At 39.7% G+C, this 26,200-nt stretch overlaps 1 protein-coding gene across 2 annotated transcripts; it reads right to left on the reverse strand.

Annotated features, from left to right (window-relative positions):
* Positions 1–14,203: 14,203 nt before the first annotated feature.
* Positions 14,204–25,881, reverse strand: BET1 (Bet1 golgi vesicular membrane trafficking protein). 2 transcript variants are annotated; one of them, XM_020785199.3, is made up of 4 exons: positions 25,671–25,881; positions 18,281–18,396; positions 16,985–17,041; positions 14,204–16,246 (listed from the first exon to the last, which is right to left on the reverse strand). In XM_020785199.3, the coding sequence occupies exons 1-4, from the start codon at positions 25,687–25,689 to the stop codon at positions 16,091–16,093; spliced, it is 348 nt and encodes a 115-aa protein (XP_020640858.1). In that variant the 5' UTR covers positions 25,690–25,881; the 3' UTR covers positions 14,204–16,090. The 2 variants fall into 2 exon arrangements, with proteins under 2 accessions (XP_020640858.1, XP_072859289.2); XM_073003188.2 differs by lacking the exon at positions 25,671–25,881 and adding an exon at positions 22,533–24,760.
* Positions 25,882–26,200: the final 319 nt, after the last annotated feature.

The raw sequence follows: 26,200 nt of genomic DNA on the forward strand, positions 1-26,200 counted from the left end.
TGGGATTCTTTCCTTTGTGTACTGAAATAATTTATCCTACTTTGTGTATGGTGCATCTTGACCTTAATGGGTGGATAGGGCATCATATGCTGCTTCATCTCCAGCAACATAATGACTTGGGCCAGCCCTTAGTTAGATTTCTGTTCATTAAACGTGAATGGTTGTGCTCTAATTGGGGAAATGCAGATGCAAACCCTACAGAAAATTCTTACATGAGTAACTGCCATTGTTGCCAAGGGAACTGATAGCCATTATCTACAATGCAAGATACCAAGAGCTATATATAGTAAGACATATTACCTCCTTTCCCACCTCTGTTCCCATCTGAATTCACCCCACCATACTTGAATGTTGAATATGAAGGGTTTTTCTGGGAAATCTTGACAAAGAGCATTTTCCTTTCGACTTCGAACATCCATGGTAAAAACCTACTGATGGCAGGCAGGTGCCATAGTTCCACATTTAATTGCTTCCTCCAGAACTGCAGCCCAGTTATTGTACTGCAGAGGATAAAATGGCAACTTTATGTGATCAGACTGCAGAAGGCAGTCCCTCCAGAACAGGCTTTTATTGCTTTTCAATTCTTCCCTGTGGTTTGAAACAAATCAATAGCTGAAGTGTGGTTTCATTCCCTGCAGTCTGTTGACTCACGTTTGCAGTGTTTTTGAACAGTGTGGAATTGTCAACTTGTAGCATACAAATCCATTTGCAAGCTACACAAACATCTCTCAGAAATGGTGGAATACGGTGCACGCACACTTTGGCAGAGAATGGAATAGGCAGGGAAGAGATGTGGACTTGGCTTACTTTGCATTGTGTACCCATCCACCAGAGCTGTAGGTAGGATGGGGCAAGTGAAACTTTGACCCAGCATGCCAAAATGTAAAGGGTGCAAAAATTTGCTGCTGGAAGGACATGACCCTACATGTTGGTACTTACTAATGGAAGTCAGCAAATCCGCCTGCCCTCAGTCTGGACCTCAACACGCTGAACATCAGAATGATTACTTATGGCTCTACCATTATCCTTTCTGGGCCCCAGAAGTCCTATGAATTAGACTAGAGCTCTTATCATCCTTGCCAACCTGGCCTTTCAGGTGAGGAATATATTTCATTATATGCCATGCTGGCAAATAGAAGGGGAAGATACGGAGGCAGTGGCAGATTTTACTTTTTTGGGCTCCATGATCACTGCAGATGGAAACAGCAGCCACGAAATTAAAAGACGCCTGCTTCTTGGGAGGAAAGCAATGACAAACCTAGACAGCATCTTAAAAAACAGAGACATCACTTTGCCGACAAAGGTCTGCATAGTCAAAGCTATGGTTTTTCCAGTAGCGATGTATGAAGTGACAGCTGGAGCATCAAGAAAGCTGACCGCCGAAGAATTGATGTTCTTGAATTGTGGTGCTGGAGGAGGCTCTTGAGAGTCCCCTGGACTGCAAGGAGAACAAACCTATCCATTCTGAAGGAAATCAAACCTGAGTGTTCTCTGAAGGACAGATCCTGAAGCTGAGGCTCTAATACTTTGGCTATTTCATGAGAAGATTCCCTGAAAAAGACCCTGATGTTGGGAAAGTGTGAAGGCAAGAGGAGAAGGGGACAACAGAGGATGAGATGGTTGGACAATGTCATTGAAGCGACCAGCATGAATTTGACCCAGCTCCGGGAGGCAGTGGAAGACAGGAGGGCCTGGTGTGCTTTTGTCCATGGGTCACGAAGAGTCAGACACAATTTAACAACTAAATAACAATAACAACAATTGTAGTCCAACATGTTTGGTGAGCTTCAAGCTGTGAAGACTGCTTTGCATTATGGTTTCCTGAAGCCTAAGTGCAGGGAGACATAGCTTTCAGCAGCAAAAAGAAACTGGGGAGTAAGCCATATCTGAAAGAATGACAAGCTGAGGAAAACTTCAACAGGGTAGCTCCCCTCCCCAAACCTGGAAGTCATATAAACATGGGCCAGGATTTATTAAAATATATACAGCACAGTCCCTTGATATCCCAGAAGGCGGCCATTGTAAACCACTTCTGAGTAATTTTTACCTAGAAAACCATGGACAGTGGGTCACCAAAGGTCAGAATTGACAGTACATGGCTATTATTATAGCAGAAAACAGAGCTTATCTTCTAGAGCAGTGCCCCCTCCCCAGATGTTCTTAGACTACAACTCCAGAAAAATCCTGGCCAGCACAACTGGTGGTGATGGCTTTTGTGAGTTTCAGTCCAGGAAAATCTGGACACCCAAGGTTGAGAAACACTGTTCTGGAGTACATTTGACTTCCAAGACTGACTCTTTTCAGTGTAACTACTGTTCACTACTCCTAGTTACCTAGTTAAATGTTGTTTGAGATGAACTGCACTGTTTTTCCCCAGAAGAGTTATCCACATGATTAGAATATGGTTTTAAAAAGAGGCAAACATAGTGTGTTTTAATGAAATGTGGACTGCAAAGAATCTACCCACTGCTGCTCATACTTGAAGCTACAATTTTGGACTAATGATATGTCATAAAGTCTCAGTCTAATTAGAAACTTTCCTCACTTTATATTAATTCGGCTCCACAACACTATGCACTGCTTCTTCCTCCCACTCCATGTGATGTGACTGCGCAAGAAGAGTTGTGTGATCCATTTCCCCTCCCCACCGTATTAGCTGAATGGAGCGTTGGACCCTATTAAATCAGAATGAAGTGTTTGCGTTAGGCACATTTTTTTTTCACTTCTGGAAGGATGTCATCTATCAGAAAGCAAATTGATTGCTCATTAAGAGGAATTAAGGAAGTGTTTTCCTGAGATATGAGGGCCTTTACATGTAGGAACAGGGACTGTAGTAAATATAACGGTAAATTTGGCTCTTATTATGCATCACCCCCGCCTCTTCAAAATACCCAAATTCTTTACCTTGGTTCAGCAGAGTTGTAGTTCATCAGGTTGAGGAATTGTATCCAAATGGATGGGCTGATTTACCCCCTGCAGACCTCAGTAGGCCTAGTAACAGTATGGGATATAACCAAAGCTTGAAGTGGGCCCTCCTCACAGAAACAGCCAGTGGTGGGGCTGAAGGGAATTGTGAACCAAAACATCCTATTGTCTGAGATGCCATGAAAGAAATCTGGTAGCACTTTCTGAGCTTCATTGATTTAGAAATGTTACCTCAGCATTCATCTCTAGTGTTTTGGGGACATCCATGAACATGGATCTAGCTGGATGGATAGATCAGTGAGTTAAGGACCTCACTGTAGAGCAAGAGGTAGGGAGTTTGATTCCCTGTTGTGCCTCCTGGGAGAAAAGCCACATAGTCTGCATAATCCCATAGCTCCTGCAGAAGAAGGGAATGATAAACCACTTCTGAATATTGTGTTCTTAGAAAACCTTAGCAAGAGTTGCTGTAAGTTGGAATTGACTTGCGGGCTCACAATTAATATTGTTATGAGCATGAATCTAGCTACGTATTTCTTCTCTCCATAGTTACTATAGCAGCTATGTGTCTTGTCATTGAGTAACTGCCAGCAATATTTTCCTGTTGAGGCTTCATGAGAATTCTGACTCTTGGCATGAAAACTGAGTTTTTCCCATGGGTCTTTACAAAAGTATTTGAGCACATCTTCCTTCTGCGCAGTCCAGAATACCTTCAGTTACCATGACCACATATTCTTTCTGCACAGCCCAGAGTTATCTTCAATTCCTATTTTGTGAGTTGCAGCTGCAGAAGTCTGTCTTACAATGTAGCTATCAAAGCAAATGGAAAACATTCTAGAATCTAGATCTTCTCTATTTTAGAGTTTGCTTTTCTTGAACTACCACTCCCAGAATCCCCCAATCATCATGGCCACTAAGTATCATGGCTGAGGATTCTGGGAAAAGTAGTCCAAGTAATGTGTCTTATAAATAGGCCCCGTTGAATTCCTTGAGATTTAATTTTGGTAGGCTGCATGCATAAACTTTCAAAGTATAGTACTGGTGAATGGGATTATACATGAGTGGTTGAGGAGAAGGAGGGGACAATGATTTGGACATCAGTCAATTACTGTGATTGCGACAATCAAATAGATGGCTCCGTTTAAGTAGCAATAAAAGTTTTCTAGAATTTTTCCCTGGAAACCTCTGAAGATGCCATAGGGGTGTTCTTTTTTTCCTTCAGTGACCTGTAAAACCCTTGGGGTTTCATAATTATTGGTAGAAGTTGAACCCTTAGGCCTGAGAGAAACAACCAAATATATAGCTACTTTAGAACAAGCCTTACTAACTTGTGAGTCATCATGCTGAAGGCAGACCACCAGTAATATAGAACAACCCACCAAGGATTCTACATCTTTTTTTTTGGGGGGGGGGGGGTTGCCAGGGACAGGGAATCTGACAGCCCAAAATCCATGACAAAAACACTTACCACTTGTTCTCCTTGCTTACTTGCTCAACAGCCAAATGTTTAATATAATTTTTCCTTCCCCCCTTTTTTCTTTTTCTTTTTTTTACTTCTGTCCTAGTGGAAGAAATAAACATATAGATTAGTTTATATGGCATGCATCTTTTTTGCATGTGTGTTTTGAAAGGACACAAGCAGTTACACTAAACTCCCTTAAGAAGTAGAGGGGGAATATTATATTACAACATATTATAAGAAGCCTTCAAAGATGTAGCACATAAAATATTTACATGTATTATATAATGCAGATTTTGGGTCTGATGAGCTAAAAAAGAGTAAAGTGAAGTAAATAGACCATACACAAGGAGTCTATGAAATTATATATTTTATTAGTCATTTTATTATTGCATTTTAGTATCATTTTCTTCCCTCTCCCTCTCTCCAAGGAGCTCAGGCTGAATAACTCCAGAAGATAGGCTGAAAGATGGAGATTTGCCCAGGATTATTCAGTAACCATTCTATATATTCCCAAGTGATTTCATTCATGAAATTAAAACGTGGTGGTCTATGCAGCCCTCATTAAAATGGATGATGATGGACCAATTGAGTGGAATCCAGGCTTTGACATGAGCAGCTAGGGAGTGATGGGCTGGGCTACCCACAGTCCTGACTGAGATGCTGAGTGACCTTGGAGTAGTCATTTTCTTGCAACCTCACTTATCCCATAGGATTGTTATGAGAATGCGGGTCAGGGAGTGAAATATACCGGCTTGAGTTGACTTCAGGAAAGACTGAATCTATAAATAAATTGCCCAACTATGTGGTGTCCAACAATTCGTGACTCCCAGGAATGCCAGAGATTTGGCACAGCTGAACTTTTTTCACTGGCAGTGAAGAAGGGTTTTTCATTGGATCACACCGGTAATTAAGAGAAGTTGGAAAAAATATTGCATACTTCTATATAAAAAGCTTTGACGTACTGTGCTCTTTTAAAATAAAAAGTTAGTACCTCTCATGGCACGCAGCTCAAGTCATCACAAGGAACTGCCCTACATTGCTAGTTCCAGTAAAGGATCAAAACTTCTATTCTTAAGAATATTGTCTCATTTCCTATTGAATTTACAGATATCAGGAAGTTATTTCATACAGCATAGCTTTTCGTAATGTCACCCCCAGCCCTCACTTTTTTTCATGTGTCACAGCCACATTTATTTTTGAACCTGGCAGGGCTGCACTAAGATATATACTGCCAGAGATGATGGGAAAGAGGGCACTTTCCTTCTCACTGGGACTGGTGATGTGATATTTCTCTCCCCACCCCAAAAGTGCCAGGTTCGTGCTTGGAGCTGAGAGACCATTTGGCATAAAACAGTTATGTCGTTTATAAAATACAGACAGCCAAGGTACGTATTCAGGGAAAGAGGCAAGAAATTGCCAACACAACCCACATAACACAAACAACTTCGGCTTGTTGGTGCTGATTATTTATGCGTAATGGCGAGACCAGCCTTACTGTCTGACAATGGCAAATGTATATGGAACTTGAATAACTCTGTTTCATGCTTTCATACATTTTCACGCTTCTGCCCGGCCTCATTGTTTGTACTCAAATTTTTGCCCTGGCAGTGCAACTATAACATCAGGCTCACCTGTTCCTAGCCATACACAATGAAGGGCAAAGGCAGCAAGAACGAATGTGAGAATGAAGCATGTTTGTGTCATCTCTCCGTCCTTGAATGAGATTATCCAAAAAAAGTTTAAAGAAAGTTTGGTGCAGGAAGACATGGCTAACCTCAGAAGATGGAGAGACAAGACGACATGGTTTGTGTGTGGGGACGTTCCGGGTTCAATTACCTTGGATCTCCAGTTAAAAAAATTAAATGGGAAGTCCTGGGAGGGGGGGGGAAACCCTGTTCCCGAGAGCCTAATTAGTAGCAGAACATGGTATCAGGCCGAATGAACGAATTGCCTTCCATGCTTGTCAGGCAGCTGGATGTGAGCCATGCAGTCTGAACATGTATTTTATATGAAAGGAACCAGGAGTATCTTCTCCAAGAAGCATTCCTGTTCATAGGAGAGAACAGAGACTGGAAGAGTCACCAGTGTCCACACTGGTTGGAGGGTTCTGGGAGATGTAGTTAAAAAAATAAATTTTCCAAGTTTTGTAGAAGATAGGACTGGCATCGTACAGGCAGGCTTCTTGTTACTCTGGTTTTACTCCTAAGAAATAGAGAAAGATCCACAAAGAATTTTCTTCCTTGTTGTGACCACCTCTACCCGGTGAATTGCCTTTAAACTGCCCTTACTTTCACTAGGCTTGCCTTAAGCCCAAAAGATAAGTGGTTTTAAGATTGAAACATAAAAATATGATCCTTACTTAAACATAACAACTGGTGAAACTAAAAATAATTCAACTTAGGGTTACCCTAAATTGTATCCTAACTCTCAGACATCCCAGATTCAAAGTAATTCTCTCAATTTTAACATGACCTCCCCCCTCAAGATACAACGGAACTCTCTCTTTCTCACATTCTCTTAACCTACCTCAATGGGAGACAATTTAATTCTTCCTTTTACTCTTCTTCTGATCTCTCTTTTATATCCTGCGGATTCTTTCCGAATGGCTCTCGTCTTATATTCTTTCAGCCAATCACCTTTTCCCATGTTCTTACTGGATATACTTGATGAGGGTTCTGTTACACTTGTGTTACAGAATAACAGGGCTGGTTTTGGCTGCCATGGATTTGATGTGTATGAAGGAGAAGCCGTAGAACATTTTCAGAGGGCAAAATATTGTGGGCTGATCCTGACCAGGATGTTTGGATTTCTTACTCTGGAATGCTTGTTTTCTCTGTATTTTTAATTAGCTATCAAGACAGAAGCTGTAAGGAAATGAGATGACTGTGCTGTAAATGAAGGCAAAAATGTGGATTACATCTGGATGTCAAGTGGACTGGATGTATCTGTTAGCAAACACAAGTGATGGACCACCTCATAAGAATAAATATCCCCTATGTCAGCCAAGAAAGCTGCTAGGTAACCCAGCTACAATAACCTTCTCCCTGCTGGAAGAACTGCAATAGTAGTGCTGAAATTGGAGAGCAGGAGGAGCTTCTGATCTGAGCCTCTAATTGATGAGTGAGCAACTTGTGGACCCTCTTTTTTATTTTATTTTATTTTTCTTTCTTTCTTTCTTTCTTTCTTTCTTTCTTTCTTTCTTTCTTTCTTTCTTTCTTTCTTTCTTTCTTTCTTTCTTTCTTTCTTTCTTTCTTTCTTTCGTTCGTTCGTTCGTTCGTTCGTTCGTTCGTTAGTTAGTTAGTTTTAGTTAGTTAGTTATTAAACTTTTATCCAACCCATCTAGTGCCATTGCCACTACTCTAGGTGACTTACATATAATACTCTAGGTGACTTACATATAACTACTCTAGGTGACCTACAAATAATATAAACATAAACACCACCACCCCAGCAACCAAACCTCTCATTAATCAATCCTGGTCAGCTATGAGAAATGCTCTTTTCCACTGTGAGTGCCAAAAACAATGTCCAGTATCCTCTTGTGGAGCTCTGCCAGCAAAGCAGGGGTGATGTCACCAGCAGTGGCTAATTCAAGTGTTCATTTTTAAATTTGGGGGTGTGCACATCTTTATCTCATTGTGCCTGAGTTGCATGCACTCTGAAATTGAAAAAAGCACTCTTTAATCAGTGGCAATCTGTTGCTCCAAGTGACACCACTCCCACTGATGATCTTGCTCCCACTACTCTTGCAGGTGGAGGTTTGCTAGCATATACTGGCCAATGTTGCATTGACAGTTTGAGAGTAGCAGTGGGAGGAGAGAGATGAGAAATGGGAACAAAATAATGAAATTAAATATTGTATGGGCAGCTTCTTGTTTTCCTTTTTCCATCTTTGCAGTGGTGATACATTACTTTAGCTTATTTAGGAATATCCTGGATGCACTTCACTTCTAAGCCACTGTGGGAATAGATAGGTTTCAGAAACAGCCACAGATTAAAAAAAACACTTATAAAAATATCCTCTGGACTATCCAAACAAAACTGAACAATAGTGCTATCAGTCTGGTATGTCTCAGTCTTGGATGGTGGCCACTGTTGTCGCCAAGACTGTGTTTTTCTCATTTGTGCTTGAACTTCACACCACAAGATCTTGCAAACCACATAAAATGTTGTGTGTTACTTTGAATCTATTTAGGCAGCCTGGAAGCCCAATGAAAACAAGGATGATTGCCCTGTTTGTTCCAAACTATGCTTGATCATGCAGTCAGTTTAAAGAGTCCAGATATATATGTACAGAGCGGGCGGAAATGCTAGGACTTGCTGAATACAGGAGGAAACATTAGATTGGATGGTTGTCTTTGGCCTCTAAAGGCTTTTCCCCAGGGAAAAAAGAGGGAGAGGCAACAATCCCATTTTCTCCTAAAGCAATTGGCTCACAATTGTCACATAACAGGAGTGGGAGTTTGTTTGGACTGGGAGAAATCTGAGTGAGCCAGATCCAGTCTATGGACCTTCAGTTCTATTTCCACGACTTCAGAAAAATGCTGAGAGAAAACCCCTTGAAAAAATATTTATGAAGCCTTAACAGACAAACATCACTGACTGATGATGATGATGATGATGATGATGATGATGATGATGATGATGATGATGATGATGATGATGATGATGATGATGATGATGATGATAATAATAATAATAATAATAATAATAATAATAATAATAATAATAATAATAATAATAATAATAATAATAATAATAGTGTACCATTAAGTGGTTTCCAAATTATAGGTGCTTTTTACAGGATTTTCTAGGTAGAGAGTACTCAGAAGGGGTTTACCCTTCTCTTTTTTCTGGGGGGCTCTCTGGGACTGCGCAGCTTGCTCAAGGCTACGCAGGCTGGCTGCTTGTTCGGAAGGAGCAGGAGGGAATCAAATTCCCAACCGTTGGCTCCATTGCCAGATCTCAGCAAGCTTTCCAGCCAGCCTGCCCTGACAGGTAATCCAAATAAAATTGCTCACTGATCAAGGTTCCACAGTTCAAATTTGGGGCTTGGAAAAGTTGCTTTTTTAGAACTACCAGAATCCTGTGACTGTTGGCCATGCTGCTGAGGCAATTCCGGAGGCTGTGGTCTGAAAAAGTAACTTTCTAAGTTCTTGGCGCAAGCGGGCTGTTATTGCCTGTTTGATATTCACTGTGACAGTCTCATCTTTCCTGCATTGAATATATTGTCTTCTGTCATGAATGGAGAAAATGTTCCCAAACAGCACATCCATTGCTATTAAAAACAGTATGTTTACATGGCACATCACCTCATTTGCTTTGTTGCTGTTTATTGGTATAAGTCAAGAGCAGGGAATCTGTTTTTACCTAGCGATGATTTCTGCTGAAGAAGCAAGTAAGGGTTTTGCTTCGTACAACATTCAGAAATTCTTGGTGCTACTCTTTAGATGAGTAAGGAAATAGGAGGATTTTTTCCCCAAACATGTTCTTGTTTTCCATGGTGTGAACAGCCACTCTGCTTTTTGAGCTTATTTACATACAACTGCTTTAAGAGAAAGAAAAAAATAAAGTATACCGTCCACTTGAGGTGCCTACTTATTCCTAATATGGCAACTGCTGTTTCAAAAGATAAGAAATTTGAGAATAATTTGGAACAGTCTTCCTCAGCTTGATACCCTTCATATCAGCCTGAATGTGTTGGATTTTGACAGGAAACAAGGTTGAACCCCAATAGTAGAGCATATGTCATGCATAAAGAAGGTCTCAAATCCAATTCCTAGCATCTCCAAATAAGACTAGGGAAGAATCCTGTCTGAAATCCTGAAAAGTTGCTGCCAGTCAGGATTGGCAATACTGGGCGCAACAGACCAGTGGTCTGACTCAATATAAGAAAGCTTCTGTGTTCTCCTCAAATGTAATAGGCTATACACTGGACTCATCTGACACATCTGGAGGGCACTAGATTGACAGACCGTTGTTCAAAACAGTATTTTGCTGTCTTCGCATGTATCTAATTCTAACCGCTGAACAGAGAGAACAAGAAAGGAATTTTCCTTCCTCTGTTCTTTTTCCTCAAATGCTTTTAAAAACAAAAGAATATTCCAAAGTGAATGAAGGAGCGGAAAGCATCTGACCCAATTAATGAGATCTGATCCTGTTTTTGATTTAGAAACTAGGATGATTTCAGCATAATTCCGTAATGATGGTGTGAATAATCTCAGTAGGCTGAGGTTGTGGTTTCCTGATTCAATAGCTTAAACTGTGACTTCTTTCCTATCAAGATCATATTCTTTGTGCATATTGTTATTGTATACATTTACACACTAAATTGTTCTATAGTCTGAGACCTTGGGAAAGTTTCCGACTGATTATATTTTTTTTTAAACTTTCATTTCTTACTTTTATTGTTCAGCAAATCTGATAGCATTTTATGTTTAAAATTCAGGAGCACAAGTTAATATTTCAAGATCATGAGCAGCAAGACCTCTTAAGATCTTGAGAATTCTAATTTATTAATTAACCGTGACACTACATTTTTAAAAATTACATATCATGTGGAAACTAATTGAATAACCTTATGTGTCAAATTTTAAACACTTGCATATTTTCTTAATATTTTATTGTACTAAAGATGTGTCTCACATACCTATTTAAGAAACTTATTGCTGCTAAGTATTCTTCCTAGTAAAATATCATGGTCACAAGTTGGGAATAATCATTCTTTGAGTAATTTATTCCACCAACATTCATTTTTAACTGTTCACATTGCTAAGAAGCTTGACAAGGAGAGCACGAGGTCATTCAACACGGCACAATTTGTTTTGAAAGATGTCTGAGCTTCCGGAAAATATTTCTTTAGGGAGGAAGAAATGGGTTTGACTTGCCAGATGTTGTAATTCCAAGAGGAGCGTCTGTGGGCAGGAGTGCATGGTAAGTCACAAGCCGCACCTTTTGGCAGCAAAGGAGATGGGTCTTACATAACAGCTTGCAAAGGTTATGTTTGTGGAAGAATACAGCCAAGTCTCACAAGCTATTTTAAAGGCCAGGATATTGCGGGGGGTTTTGACCTTGTATAGGCAAAACTGGTGTCTCCCCCCCCCCCCTTTGATGCTTCCATATGGCTTCATCTTGTGTATTATGTCTAGTTCCAGATGCCACACTTTAAGAAGGATACCAACAGATTGGAGCAAGATCAGAGGAGTGTAACAAGGATGTTCAGGGGGTTGGAAACCAAGTCCTCTGAGGAAAGACTGAAAGAATTGGACATGTTTAGCCTTGAGAAGACTGAGGGAAAAACAGTACTTTTCAAATACTTAAAAGGTAGTAATACAGAGGAGGGGCAGGATCTGGTCTTGATCATCCTAGAGTACAGGACAAGTAATAATGGGCTTACCCTGAAGGCATTCAAGAGAAAATTAGACAACTATATGTCAGATACATTCTGAATTGGATATCTGTATTGAGCAGGGATGTGAACTTGATGGCTTTATAGGCCCCTCCCAGTTCTATGATTCTATGGATGATTCCTAAGTCTGCTAGTCAAAAAGCAATGTGTAGGAATTCTGTCTTTCCTTCCAAAACATTATTCTCTGTATACATGTTTTAAGGAAAAACAAAAAAGTGGGAAAATACAGGAAGATTACAAGTGGAAAGACAGCATAGTCTAGTTGTTGTTTAGTCATTAAGCCATGTGCGACTCTTCTTGATCCCATGGACCAGAGCATGAGTGTGAAGGCAAGAGGAGAAGGGGATGACAGAGGATGAGATGGTTGGACAGTGTCATTGAAACTACCATCATGAATTTGATGAAACTCCGGGCGGCAGTGGAAGACAGGAAGGCCTGGCGTGCTTTGGTCCATGGGGTCACGAAGTGTCAGACACGACTTAATGACTAAACAACAACATGATTTTTCAGGATGCTCGTAATATAAGCCCTACCCCCAAAATAAGCCCCAGTTAAGTGAAACCCCGCCCTCCATCATTATGCAGCAACCAGAAGATGACATCACTGTATTTGAATAAATGTAGATTGTTGTACATGAAAAAATAAACATGCATTTTGGGAGCAAAAATTAATATAAGACCTTGTCTTATTTACAGGGAAACAGGGTATATGGTTCCATCTCCTTCCCACCTTCTCCTCATGAAACCCTCTGAGGCCAGGTTGACAGAAACTCAGCATCCCAATATCATTTGGTGAGTTTAATGACTTAATGAAGACTTGAAACTATATCTCCCAAATGCCACTGAACACTTTAACCATTGGCTGAAATCAAGCAGTAAATTGCAAGTAGAGTAAGCCCATTGAATCAATGTGGGTTAGATAAGTCATTCCTTCCATAGGTTCCATTGATTAAATGGGCCTACTCTAGTTGCAGCTTACTAGTGGATTTCAGCCTGCATCTTACCTATGTATAATAGGGAGAACGACTTGCATAATGAGAGGTTTGTGTGCAATTTACTCTTCTAAAACACACCTTCTGCTTTGTTCAGAACCAAACAAAATAAAGAATTTCTGTTGCTATTAAGTACATTTTAGCACATGGTAAAAATGACAGGTCTTACATTGCCATCTGCTTCAATATCTTCATGCAGGATATTTCCTTTTTGTTGAAAGTGTCAGTTTTGCAATTTTATTTTTGGGACAACTGCTCTGTTCTTGCTATTAGTAGAGAAATTAGCATTTGGGTTCATCTCTGCAGCCTAATAAGATGTCAGCTGGAGCATGAAGCTCCAAGCTCAGCTACTTTTCTGCTGATTTAAAGAGGTAAAATTGGTTCCATTTACTAGTAGCAGTTCTCCTTCTAAGAACTCACTGCCATGAAAGGACCTTTTTAAGAATCTAGCAGAAGATTCTATAGGATGGAAATACTAAATTTTGATGTGAGCTATAGAGCAGCAAGGAAGTCAGTGAAGTGAAAAAGCTGAGGATGTATTCCACTGAAAGCTCTTTTTAGCAGCAGATTTGCTATGCAGAAAGTGCAAGGGATTGGAAAATGAGAAATGGTGTCAAATATTCCCATAGCCTTTTTCAGAGGCATATGAAGAGTCAGTTTTCTAAAGTTTTGACTGTGTTGAGAGCTCCTGTGGTTCAAAATTATGTCTTCACAAAGTAGCTTTTCTAGCTGCTTTGGGATGAACGGATCCTAAACTACAATAGGGAAAAATGACCATGCACATGCATGCGCACACACATACATGCACACATTCAAAGATGTTTTAGGTGTACACATTCAAATAGCTAATGGAGACTTTATAGTTTGTTATACAGTGTAGTCAATTGCATAGTCAATGAAGCAGATGTTTTTCTGGAACTCTCTGTTTTTCTCCATAATCCAGCGCATGTTAGCAGGAAGATGCATCAGTCCAAACATGTTACGATTTTGTGGTCATGTCTCAGGCTTTGGATCTCCTTGTGGAACAAGGTTCGGCTGCTTGGCTCTATGACTGCGATTCTCCCACCAATAGGCAAGGGTGTTTTTATTCACATAGGCCTTGGACATATATGTAGTTATTGCCAAATGGGCTTTAATTTGTTGGGTGCTGTTGTTACTTTTTATACATATGTTTTGGTTTAATTTTAGGATCCTTCGTTAGTTGTCCTGAGTGCTATTTTCAGCAAAAATGGCACTGCATGAATCAAATTTCCATTTTATGCATAATGCTGAATGGAGCTTAAGGGTACTGTTGCACTATGCCTGAGCTTAATACTAATAGAAGTTTTATAGTATTTCTCTGATTGAATATATGACTTCTAACAATATCCATTTTATGGTTTCTAAGTTACAGCAACTGAACATTACATGTAAGAAATGATTAAACCATTTCACAATTATTTTATTTTTATAAGCACCTACAAAACATGAAATACTGCTTTTTTAAAAACACAAATATTAAGTGGAAAAACTTCCTAAGTGCTTATCAATATATGAGAATGTACAGAGATATCCTTGTTCACATCATTATGGATCATATCTGATTTTAGTTCCATTTAATGTAGACTTACTGAAATCAGTGGAATGTATTTTATTTATGACAGACAGGTTTCATTTGTTTTCTGGATCTGCTATAAGACTAAAACTAGATTTAGCCTTATGATTCCATATTTATACAAAGAGACTATACAGTACTGCACAAGAGTAAGAGTTCAGGAATGTTTCTCTTTTTTCATCTCGTTGGCGCTGATCAAAGTTTGACAGGTTTCTTGATCCCTCTTCCTTAGCACCTATTAAGGACATTCTAAGGCTGATTATATCCAAGATGAACATCAGATACGTTTCAGGTTTTTTTTTTCATATGAGCTCTCCCACTGTAAGCAGTAATACTTCTATAATATAAATTTATTCAGTAGCAAAATCTGGCTTTCATGTGAAATATAAATGTAAAATATAAAAATCCACAGTACATGGCTCCCAATCATTTGGAATGACAGACTGAATTTGCTGACATGTAGCTAATATCTAATGACCAAGCAAATGTTTGGATACAAAATTTAGGCTTTTCTTTACATTCTGTAAAATGTACAGAAATAGCGTGCAGTGTTTTCAGCTGGCCATGCTTCACTATTGTTCTTTGAAGGGTTCCCACCAAACTGGCTGATGGAAAAAACTAAAGTGCAACCTTACTTTTACTTCAGCCTGAATTATCCAGTCTATAGATGGCTAGGGGGGGAGCAGAAGATCTCCATATTTATTAAACCTTTGCATTTCTTTTCTGATGGCTTCATGGGGAGTATAAAGGGCAAGCAGAATCAGGTCTATTTAACAGTCACACCTCTAACACCCCCATCTCCACATTTTAACAATTGGCCAGCATGATTACATTTAACCAATAAGCTAATGGACCCTTACAATGGTCTACAGTAAATAATCAAATTAAACACATATGGCATTTTGATTTGTAAATATTTTGCTTAATCTAGAGAAGTGCATAAAATTAGCCATATGACCATGCTGTCAAAAGGACAGTATTGCACTGCACATATCATAGTCCAATAAGAGGATCCAAGAACAGTGACTTGAGCACAAGAACCATGTTTGTTTAAAAATGGCGGAAGACTACATCCATGACCACTCTATGTCAGTTGGATCAATTATCTGTTCTGCTGAACTCCAGTCCTGGAGGAATCAACAACAAAGGAATTTAATGAGTTAAGAAAGTTATTTATTTTAAGTTTAGATTAATATATATTTTTAATTGCAAGCCACCACAAATATAATTCATCCAAAATTAGACACATATTTAACTTTGTGATAGAAGCAGTGAGATTTAACAGTACTTTGATGGGAACACATATTTCCTTTTTTTAAAAAATCACTGTAACTTCCATTAACATAATGAAGTGACATGGATTTTTTATTGATAGGAAAAATCAGTAGTGGTTTCAAAGTAGATATTTTACTTCTGGATATGAAGAAAACATTTCTTCTGCAATGTACTTCATCCCCAAATAATTGTTTCGGTTTTTTTTTTTGTTTTGTCTCTGGTGAGTGCTCAGATTTGAGCAGAATTCTGTTTAAGAACCCTAAAAAATGAGGGTTTTAAAATAGAAATGTTTCTGGCCAGATAAACATTGATAAATGCCCAAAAGGAGCCAGATGCATTAATTAATGTCATTTACAAAAAGAAGCATCATTTGCCATGTCACAAGTCCAGAATGGCACTAATAACCTCACAGTACGTATCTGCATCACCTCAGGTACATCACCTCAGTTTAATAATCCAGTAAATTACAAAAAAGACAAACAGGGAGAACAACATCATGTAGCATAAGAGTTTTGTCTGGCTTCCTCTGGAGAGAATTTTCAGTCTACCCATTGTTGCACCAAGAAATCCACTTGTTGAATCAAAGTCATTGTCCTGTAATTAAAACAAAACAAAACAATAGAATGAGGCCACTGTGTCTGAGATACACATACTGTAATTGCAACTTTCAACAAAAATACAATTTGCGCAAAATGTTTTCTTTCCAAGTCTGCACATCCAGAAACTGCGCAAAAGTTAAATGTTTCCAAATCATTTGTTTTGTGAGGAAAAGGATCTATGGGTAGAAATCTCGCTTCTCCTCCAAGACAACAGAGCAGTGGAATGTGTTCCTTTTTAGAAGAGTTATACATTATCTCTCTGAACTGAGAAAACGAGGTGTACTGCCAATACAGCTCCTCATAAAGCTGAGGGGTTCAGGTATGAAAATGAGATTGTGAATAAGGTCCTTGTTTTCCTTCACTTTTAAAGAAGAAAGCTGTGACCAGCCATAACACATAATTTAAACTCTTGACATTGAAATTTATTTCATTATTTATTTATTATACTTCGACCCCCCTCATCTAGACCAAAGGTCTATTCTGGGCAGCAGAGTCTTCTATAGATAAATTTTACATTAATTAAGTGAACATCTTAAAACTCGGTGCTTACTAAAGATTTTTTGAATTGTACAGAAGCAAAAGCATATCTGCTCCTAGAATGAAAACATTACTGGTTGAAAATCGAAACACTATGCCATATTTAACCAAAAAGCAAAATTGAATTCATAAGCTGATAGCCAAACAAATTCTAAGCTCATCTACAACAACTGACTATTATGATTGGAATACATACCATTTCAGATAGTATTTTATTTTGCTGTTTAACCTCTGCTCCAATTTCAATGGAAAGCTATGAGGAAAGAGACAGAAGACAGGTGGATTGCTATTAGTACTACAGCAGGATTGAACCACACAAAAATTAAGTGTGCTTGGGAAATATCAAGATGCTTTCTAGAAAAACTTCAAAGATCCAAGACAGAGGAAAGGAATGCAGAAAATATACCATAAAGGGATATTCAATTTTAGTCTGTGCTTCTTTGGTTTTGAAACATAAAATTTCTCAGAGACCATGGCTGTGACTAATAATAATTATTTGGAGACAACCTAGAGGAATTGGTGTTGTTCTCAACTTAAGATCCTCCTGACTGAAGCACTGGCCATACCAGAATGACCTAGTTAGTTAGTTATTTGTCTCCCATCCTTAATTCATAAAAGTCAAATTTGGCTCAGCAAATATTCTGCAACACACATGGTCTCTAAAGACACACTGGATTTCAAACTGTGTAGGGCATCCCAACCCAACCAAGCACTCGCCAGATGTTCTGATCACAGTTCCCACCAATCCCACTATCATGGCCAATGACCAACCATGATGGAAACTGTCATCCAAACATCTGAAGGATAACAGATCGGAGTCTGGTTTAAGGTTGATGGAGGGGGGTTAGTGCTAGACAAGATTGTTCAGCAGCTTTTGGCAGAGATCACTAATCAAAAACAACTTGATTTCACTCACACAGGAGAGTTTAGCTCTATGATTTAATGGCAGGTCTGTTAGCGGTCCCTGTTGACATATAACTTCCAAGGAAACACAGCTGTTAATCATGGTGAGCCAAATAATGAGGACTTCTACTGACTTCCTGACTGGTAACTTATATCTTGATAAGCCCAGAGAAAGCTGGAGCTCAAGTGCACTTTGCAAAAGACTGTGATAAGTACACTATGCCTTCTGATGGGCAATATTTTGTCTGAATCCAGTTAAGCTGTAGGTGCATTACTATTAGTTGGCTGGATAGCTCAGTGAGTTAGTTATTTGGTTGCGGAGACAGGGGTGGAAATTTTGGTTCCCCACTGTGGTTCCTAGGAGTCCAGCCAGTCTGTGTGGTCTTGGGCAAACAGCACAGTCCCAGGGCACCCCCAGAAGCAGGGAATGGTAAACCACTACTGTGTATTTTTTTACCTTGAAAATCCTGAAAACGGTCAGAACTGCTTTGACAGCACACAATTATTATCCTGCTAATACATCGATCAAGCAAGCTGTTCCAGTTTACTTCACTTAACAGTAATGCTCTTGTTATAATGATATACTTACTGATTTTATGGCAGTAACTTTTGAACGCAAACTTTCGGTTAGCTTTTCATTTTCTTCCTCGTATACACTGTACCCACTATTGGTGTAGCCATAATTGCTGCCAGTGGCTCCTTCACCTGAAAAGGCAATCAAATTAATATACCAGAAACAGAGACTAAAAATAGGACTAGTAGAAGAAAATTGCTGTTGACCTTCATTACCCCGCCAGTCAATTTAAAAGATTTAGGCATGCAATCGCATTACACCATAAGAAGACTGAGATCTCTTGCAAATCTAAAACAAACAGAAGAAAAACCAAAGAAAGGGAAGTGATACCTGAATATGGCTGAAAGTAATTTTAATCCTGGTCTTGGAGTAGAAAACCTTATTCTACATATTATGTTCCTTCTAGTGTTAGTTTTCTTTTCCTTTCTTTTCTAGTATCCTGCATTTTTCTCTTTTGGTATACCTTGGCAGTGAGATGATGAGGATGATGATGCATCATCTCATTTATCCTTTCTCTGCTTAATACCGACCCATCTCTAGAGGCTCATATTTGTCCAAATCTCCAAGGATATTCAAATGCTACCCAATGTTAAAAAGACAGACCCTATAACCACTACATAGCCAAAGTCTACAAACAATTATATATGTATTGGCAACGCAAATTTAAGCACATGCAGAAACCATGCCACATCACATCATGGCAGAAATCAGGGCCATTGATTGTACTGAAAGCAGAGATGGCAATGTATGACCTTCTAATGTTGTTGAACTGCATCATCCTTTGCCATTGTCCAAGGTTGGCAGGAATCACACTTCAACAATATCTGGAGAACCAGATGTTCTCCACCTTATCTTGATGTCTTAGTTAAGAACTAGCTACTTTCAAGCAATAAGTCACAGCATAATGGTTTATGCGTGGACATAAGACATATATCACTGCTCTCAAATCAACCAGGAAAGTCCTTTTCATCAAAACTACAGTAAAAGATGGCATCACCAAACAGCAAGTTGACTAATAATATACAGATTTAAAAGAAAAGACGGTTTGAATCAATTTTACAGTTTAATTGTAATGAAGGCTTTAATTTCTATTTCAGCTCCAAGGGCAAACAACAAAGATTCTCTTGTCCTGGCAGACACCAGCACTGAAAATGAGTGACTGTCCAAAGATAAACCAGTAAATTTCATGGCTCACTGTGCACTAATATTTTAATTTTCCAGATCCCAGTCTAATAGTCTATAACCACTATACTTCTTCTAGATAGTAACTGAATTACTACTCTGTTTCCCCGAAAATAAGACAGGGTCTTATATTAATTTTTGCTCCAAAAACGCATTAGGGCTTATTTTCAGATGTTTTATTTTACAGCCATGTCATCTTCCAGTTGCTGTATAATGGTGGAGGGTGGGTTTTCACTTAACTAGGGCTTATTTTGGGGGTAGGGCTTATATTACGAGCATCCTGAAAAATTCTACTAGGGCTTATTTTCAGGTAAGGTCTTTTTTTCCGGGGAAACAGGGTAAGACTAGATTTAATACAGTGTACCCCAGATCTTTGATAGACAATGAGGTATAACAAAGGTACACAGCTTTTCTTAATTTATCACCACTTCATTCAGTTTGCTAACAAGATTGGATCTCATCATGCCACTGCCTCTGAAATCCTATGCAGTTCCAAAAAATATGGCTTGTGTTGGTCTCAAGGAATGGGTGCAGTATTACCTGCAGGGTGGTGAAAAAAAATCAATTATTTTTTTAAAAATTGTTTTAAATCACTATTTAAATTTTAAAAATCAATGTTTCAATTTAAATTATCTAAAAAACCTGACTTTTTGATTTAAATCGGTATTTAAATTAATTGGAATCAAATCAAATCTACCCTGGCGCTTTGGCTACATTTTGAACTTAGACAGCAAGCACAACACACACTTAATATTCTTTAAAGTGCTATGCAGACCACATCTTTTCTTTACACTTTATTAAGGCACAATCCTTAAAAAATTCCTCAGCACCTCTGTGATGTCCACATCAGTTAAAACAAAACTACATTTCATGAAACAAGAATATGTTTCTTGATGGCAGATTTGAAGTGTTGTGTATGTGTGCAAAGAAATGGGAGTTCAGTGAGGACTACTTCAGATCAGTGAGATAAGAGTGCAATCTTATTCCTCTTGAAATCAATGAGATAACAGTCTGACCCTAATGAAACTAAAATTGGGCCAAGAATCTAGTTCCATTTCAGTGTTCATAAATGTCAAGCCTACAGTTACAGATTTTTAATTGTAGCAACATTAGTGTGTTTCAATGTGTACAACCAAATGAAAATAAAATAAAAGTTGTTACAAATCTTTATTTTGTTGCTGCTAGTATAAAATTATAAACTAGGAATGCAAAAATTAATTATAAATGCTTTTCACTTTGCTAACTTTCAGGAGAAGTCAAGGAAAGACAACCTGTTTTCGTGAAAAACAAATGGTTTGGAAAGCTGTTTGACTTTCCTGATAAGGCAGGTGGATTGGGGAGGAAGCACATCTACTCATATGGGGTCAGGAATATTTTTGCTGGAAATGTTTGTACATCTAAGGAGTTAGAAAAACAGAAATGTCAGCTATGTTCATTATGCAATTTATATAGATTGGCTCACTCAGTTTCTTCAGCAGCTGCGTGCCAAGCATCTGCTTTATAAAGTCAAAAGTTCAGAAGTTTTGTATCATACAGTGAGAGATGTTTTACACAGGGCCAGATGTTATGACCTTTGGGACTGTACAATACGTGCAAGCCGGTCAGATTTTCCCAAGAGCACCATTTGTCCCTTTCAGAGAATAACTCAAACTTGTGTCTTTATCAAGGTTGTTTCCAGGACAATACCAGCAATTGTGTCAATGTTCATAAATCCACTCACCTTATCATCAGCAACAAGTGTACCTGCTCTACGACCATAGCAGAGGGAAGCACTGTCCTGATTTCTCAGATAATGGCAAACATGAAAATGGGTAAGGTATTCCTGCCTCCCTGAGTTCTCTGCAGTTCATGAGAACGCACGTGTTAACTGGAGAACAGAGTTTCCCCCCTTTCTACTAGGATTTTGCAGGAGGTGGCCATGTCCTGGTAGCTTTTTGAGAAGACAACAACAATGTGTGCTATATTTTAGAGTCCCTTTTTCATTCTACAGAGACCAAGCATTTATAGAACACCCTGGCTTTTCCTCAGTTCACTGACTACATTAGACAAGTTTTTCACACATCACATAATCATCATCATCTTAGATGGAAGGGACCCTATGGATCATCAAGTCCAGTCCTTCTCAAGGAGGCACTGTGGGAAATCAAACAGCCAACCTCTGGCTCTGCAGCCAGAGACTTAAACCACTAAGCTATCCAGCAGTTATACTACCATTGTAGTTATAAGAGGTATTTTTGTCTTATCCACAAACAAAACAAAACATAATTCAGTAGATGGCTGCTAAAAATGTAGATTACTGCTAGATATAACAGATTGGAAAATGGAAGCTTAAAGATACAAACATATTCACAAATACCTCAAAAATAATTTATCTGACCCCTGTGGGGCTTCGTTAACCTGGTAAGACAACACAGCATGTGGAGAATACTTGTAGACGACACTGCTGTTTCAATAACACTTATTGCAGCAAGATCTCCTGTGTTGCAAGCACATGCACCCTTAAATGGCCTTCCAAGACTGTTTTCTGGTTATTTCCATATAGCTTCTTTATTTCTACATCAAACCATTGGACCATAGAATTACAGAGCTGGAAGGACCCCAAGGTAATCAAGTGCAACCCCTTGGCAGGCATGAAATCCAAACTTCAAACATATCTAATAGATGGCCAATGAATTTTTGCTTGGAAACATCCAATGAAGGAGTCTATCAAGTCCAAAGGTAGTCCAGTCTACTATTGAATGGCTCTTACTGCCAGCATGTTCTGCTTAATGTTTAGTCAAAATCTCATTTCTTGCAATTTCAATTCACCCAGGTCAGGTTCTACCCTCTACACAGTTCTTCAAATATTCATCTCTTAGACATCTGTTCTTCAGGTCTAACATAACCAATTCCCCAGTTATTTTTCACAGAGCTGTATCAGCCTTCATCACAAATCCATACTGGTGGGCTGGAAATCATGAAGCTCATAAATTTTGACAGCCCTTGAGCCCCCTGGCCTTTTTCTCAGAAAGTAAAGACAGTTTCTCATCCTAGAATCCTCCAGAATTAGTGACACTCTTTTCAAACAAAGAACAGCATCTCATACCTGGTTCTGTTTTGGGGGCAGTGTGCAACCTGTGACAACTCCGTTTGCCCACTGCTGTCTCCCTTGCCATTTGTTGTCTTATCTCATGTGTGTTTCTTTATTTACTGGTTTGAATGCTATACGTGATTGCTGTGAATTTGGCACCAACCAAATAGTTTTTGGAAGTCAAAAGCAGGACAGGAGGGCAACAGTCCATCCACGCCATCATTCTCTAGCAGCTAGTACTGAACGGCATGTTGACATCACGAACTAGCAGTCATCGATGGCCTTATCTTCCCTGAACATGTCTAATTCTTTTCAAAGCAATCTAAATCGATGGCTGCCACGAGACAGAACAGTCACAATTCTTTATTCAACATGAAATACCAAATGCAGAAAACTAGCTGAAGAACAGGACAAAGAGAGACAGTGTGTGTCCTGTAGGACATCCAGGTGGAATTAACATGAAAGTTAATACATGCATACAGTGCAAAATAAGTGTAACAACAGAAATCTGTGTATATAAAAAACAATGAGCTATGTTTCCCGGATACTCTGGATCTCCACTTAAACTTCAGATGAAAGAGATTAACCCCAATTCACAGGATTAAAGCAAGCCTTTCACTATTGATGTACTTGAATCTCATTGAATAGTGAAAATAGGTAGGAATTCTATCATCAAAGTGATATTTCAGCAGGAAAAACACATCAAAGACAACAAGTGTGGGGGAGAGGCAGCACTAAAGACAATGAGTCAAGTTCAGCAAGAACAAACATCTTAAGCAAGAACCCCATTCTAAAGCAGCCATTATCTTAAAATGTTTTTGATTGGCTGAAAGGTTCCAGTGCATTTTAAGCCAATTAATTACTCTGTAGCTTTTTTCAAGGACTATTTATTGGCTGAAATGCATTAGGTGCTTTTGGTGAATAAAATCCATTTTTCTACATTTTAACTCTTGTGTCTCTCCCTTGGATTGAGTTTCATCAAAGGCTTCCAGTTCGTATGCAAGAACATCAGACAATTCTACCTATACTGGAAATACTTGCACAGCTGTTTGATCAAACGGCTTAACTCTTGAGAACTACAGCTAGCAAGCTACAACATGTTTGTAATGATACAAAACAAAACAGATGCAAAAATATTGCAGCCCCTTTGAAACAAACATGCTTATTTCCATGTGAGATTTCATGAAGTGCAGTACTGTATATCTGAAAAACCCATGAACGCTCACACTGAAACAAATGCATTAATTTCTAGGTACCCAAAGCCTTTTGTTGTTAATGAAACAGACTAATACACCTACCTCTCTGAAACAATTTTTGTAATAAAGGCTGCAATTCCATGCACACCTGTCTATGAGTAATGCCTACTGAGTGGATCTTGCTTCAAAGATGGAAACTGGGGCAGGATGTGCCCAACAAACTATCCGGAGTTGTTGTTGTTACAGCAGGTTGTACTATGTTCATATAACAAGGTGCATCTGGGCGAATGGGGGCATAATGGTGTCTCTGCAATGCCCGTTTCTCTCTTTTTTTAGTGGACAACAATATGTCTGCATTCAGAGTGAGTGTTCCATCCAACTCCCCAGGGCCTTCCTTTGTGGGTCTTGGCTCAGACTGCTTGATAGCTCAGTTTATCTGAGGTTGTGAGTTCTATTCACCATTGTGCCTACTGGACAGGGGCTGGACTGGATGACCCCTAAGGTTCCCACACACATCTGCAGTTCTAGGATGACTATTCATTTACAGTTTTGTCATGCCCTAAGACAGGACAGGCTTCAGCAGTAAATGGACCGAGAACTCCCAGAAGTACAAGCTGGATTTCGAAGGGGCAGAGAAACTAGAGACCAAATTGCTAACATGTGCTGGATCATGGAAAAAGCCAAAGAGTTCCAGAAAAACATCTACATCTGCTTCATTGACTATGCAAAAGCCTTTGACTGTGCGGACCACAGCAAACTACGGCAAGTTCTTAAAGAAATGGGAGTACCTCACCACCTTATCTATCTCCTGAGAAGCCTATACCTGGGACAGGAAGCAACAATTAGAACCGGATACGGAACAACTGATTGGTTCAAAATTGGGAAAGGAGTATGACAAGGCTGTATATTGTCTCCTGGCTTATTTAACTTATATGCAGAATACATCATGCAAAAGGCCAGACTGGATGAATCCCAAGCCGCAATTAAGGTTGCCTGAAGAAATATCAGCAACCTCCGATATTTATTTATTTATTTATTTGATTTTGACCCCACCCCTCTAGACCATGTCTACTTGGTATGCAGGTGATACCACTATGATGGCAGAAAGTGAGGAGAAATTAAAGAGGGTGAAAGAAGAGAGCGCAAAAATGGTCTGAAGCTCAACATCAAAAAAACTAAGATCATGGCCACTGGTCCCAATACGTCCTGGCAAACAGAAGGGGAAGATATGGAGGCAGTGACAGATTTTACTTTCTTGGGCTTCATGATTACTGCAGATGGTGACAGCAGCCACGGAATTAAAAGACACCTGCTTCTTGGGAGGAAAGCAATGACAAACCTATACAACATCTTAAAAAGCAGAGAAATCTCCTTGCCAACAAAGTTCCACATAGTCAAAGCTCTGGTTTTTCCAGTAATGATGTATGGAAGTGAGAGCTGGACCATCAAGAAAGCTGACCGCCGAAGAATTGATGTTCTTGAATTGTGGTGCTGGAGGAGGCTCTTGAGAGTCTCCTGGACTGCAAGGAGATCAAACTTATCCATTCTGAAGGAAATCAACCCTGAGTGGTCACTGGAAGGGCAGATCCTGAAGCTGAGGCTCCAATACTTTGGCTATTTCATGAGAAGACTCCCTGGAAAAGACCCTGATATTGGGAAAGTGTGAAGGCAAGAGGAGAAGGGAACGATGGATGAGATGGCTGGTCAATGTCATCGAAGCAACCAACATGAAATTGACACAACTCTGGGAGGCAGTGGAAGACAGGAGGGCCTGGTGTGCTCTGGTCCATGGGGTCTCAAAGAATCGGACACAACTTAACGACTAAACAACAACAACAACGAGACGGGACAAACAGGGCAGGCGCCTAGCAACGGACAGAGGCCATAACAACAGCTTCTCCCTCTCCAAAGGCCCAGCTTCCCCATCCTACCTCGCACACACACGCCCCCCACTTACCCAGCCCGGCCCGCCTCATCCTTGCTCGCCGTGGGGCGGAGGGGGGGGGAAGAGGGGTAGAGGGACGAAGCCTTGCCCCGGGGCACCCGAAGCCGGCGTTAACACGCCCAGCCGGACAAACAGGCGAGAAGAAAGTTGAGGGGGGGGGGAGAATAGCTTTGCGAACTCTTCCGATCACCCCACAAAACGCCACGACAGCGCTTGGTCGCCGCGAACTGTTCCGGGTAATGTAGTTCTTGGCTTTCAGCTCCGCGGAGCCTTCTGGGTAACGTAGTCGACCAAAGGAAAGGGATGAAGGAAGTAAGGAGCGATCGGACCGAGGGGGTTTCTGGGTAATGTAGTTCCAAAATCGCTCGGGGACGTCTCTGCTGGCGCTGGGATCCAGGGCTTCGGAGTTTTGCTAGAACGATGAGTTTAAGGCAATTTTGCAGAAATATGGCAGAGAGCTGGAGCACCGTCAGTTTAAAATCGAAACTAAAACCGAGGCTATTTAAAGACGTGAATGCTTTTTATTTTTCTTCGTTCTTTTC

Source organism: Pogona vitticeps, chromosome 6, assembly GCF_051106095.1.
Source record: "Pogona vitticeps strain Pit_001003342236 chromosome 6, PviZW2.1, whole genome shotgun sequence".
NCBI classification, from domain to species: Eukaryota; Metazoa; Chordata; class Lepidosauria; order Squamata; family Agamidae; genus Pogona; species Pogona vitticeps.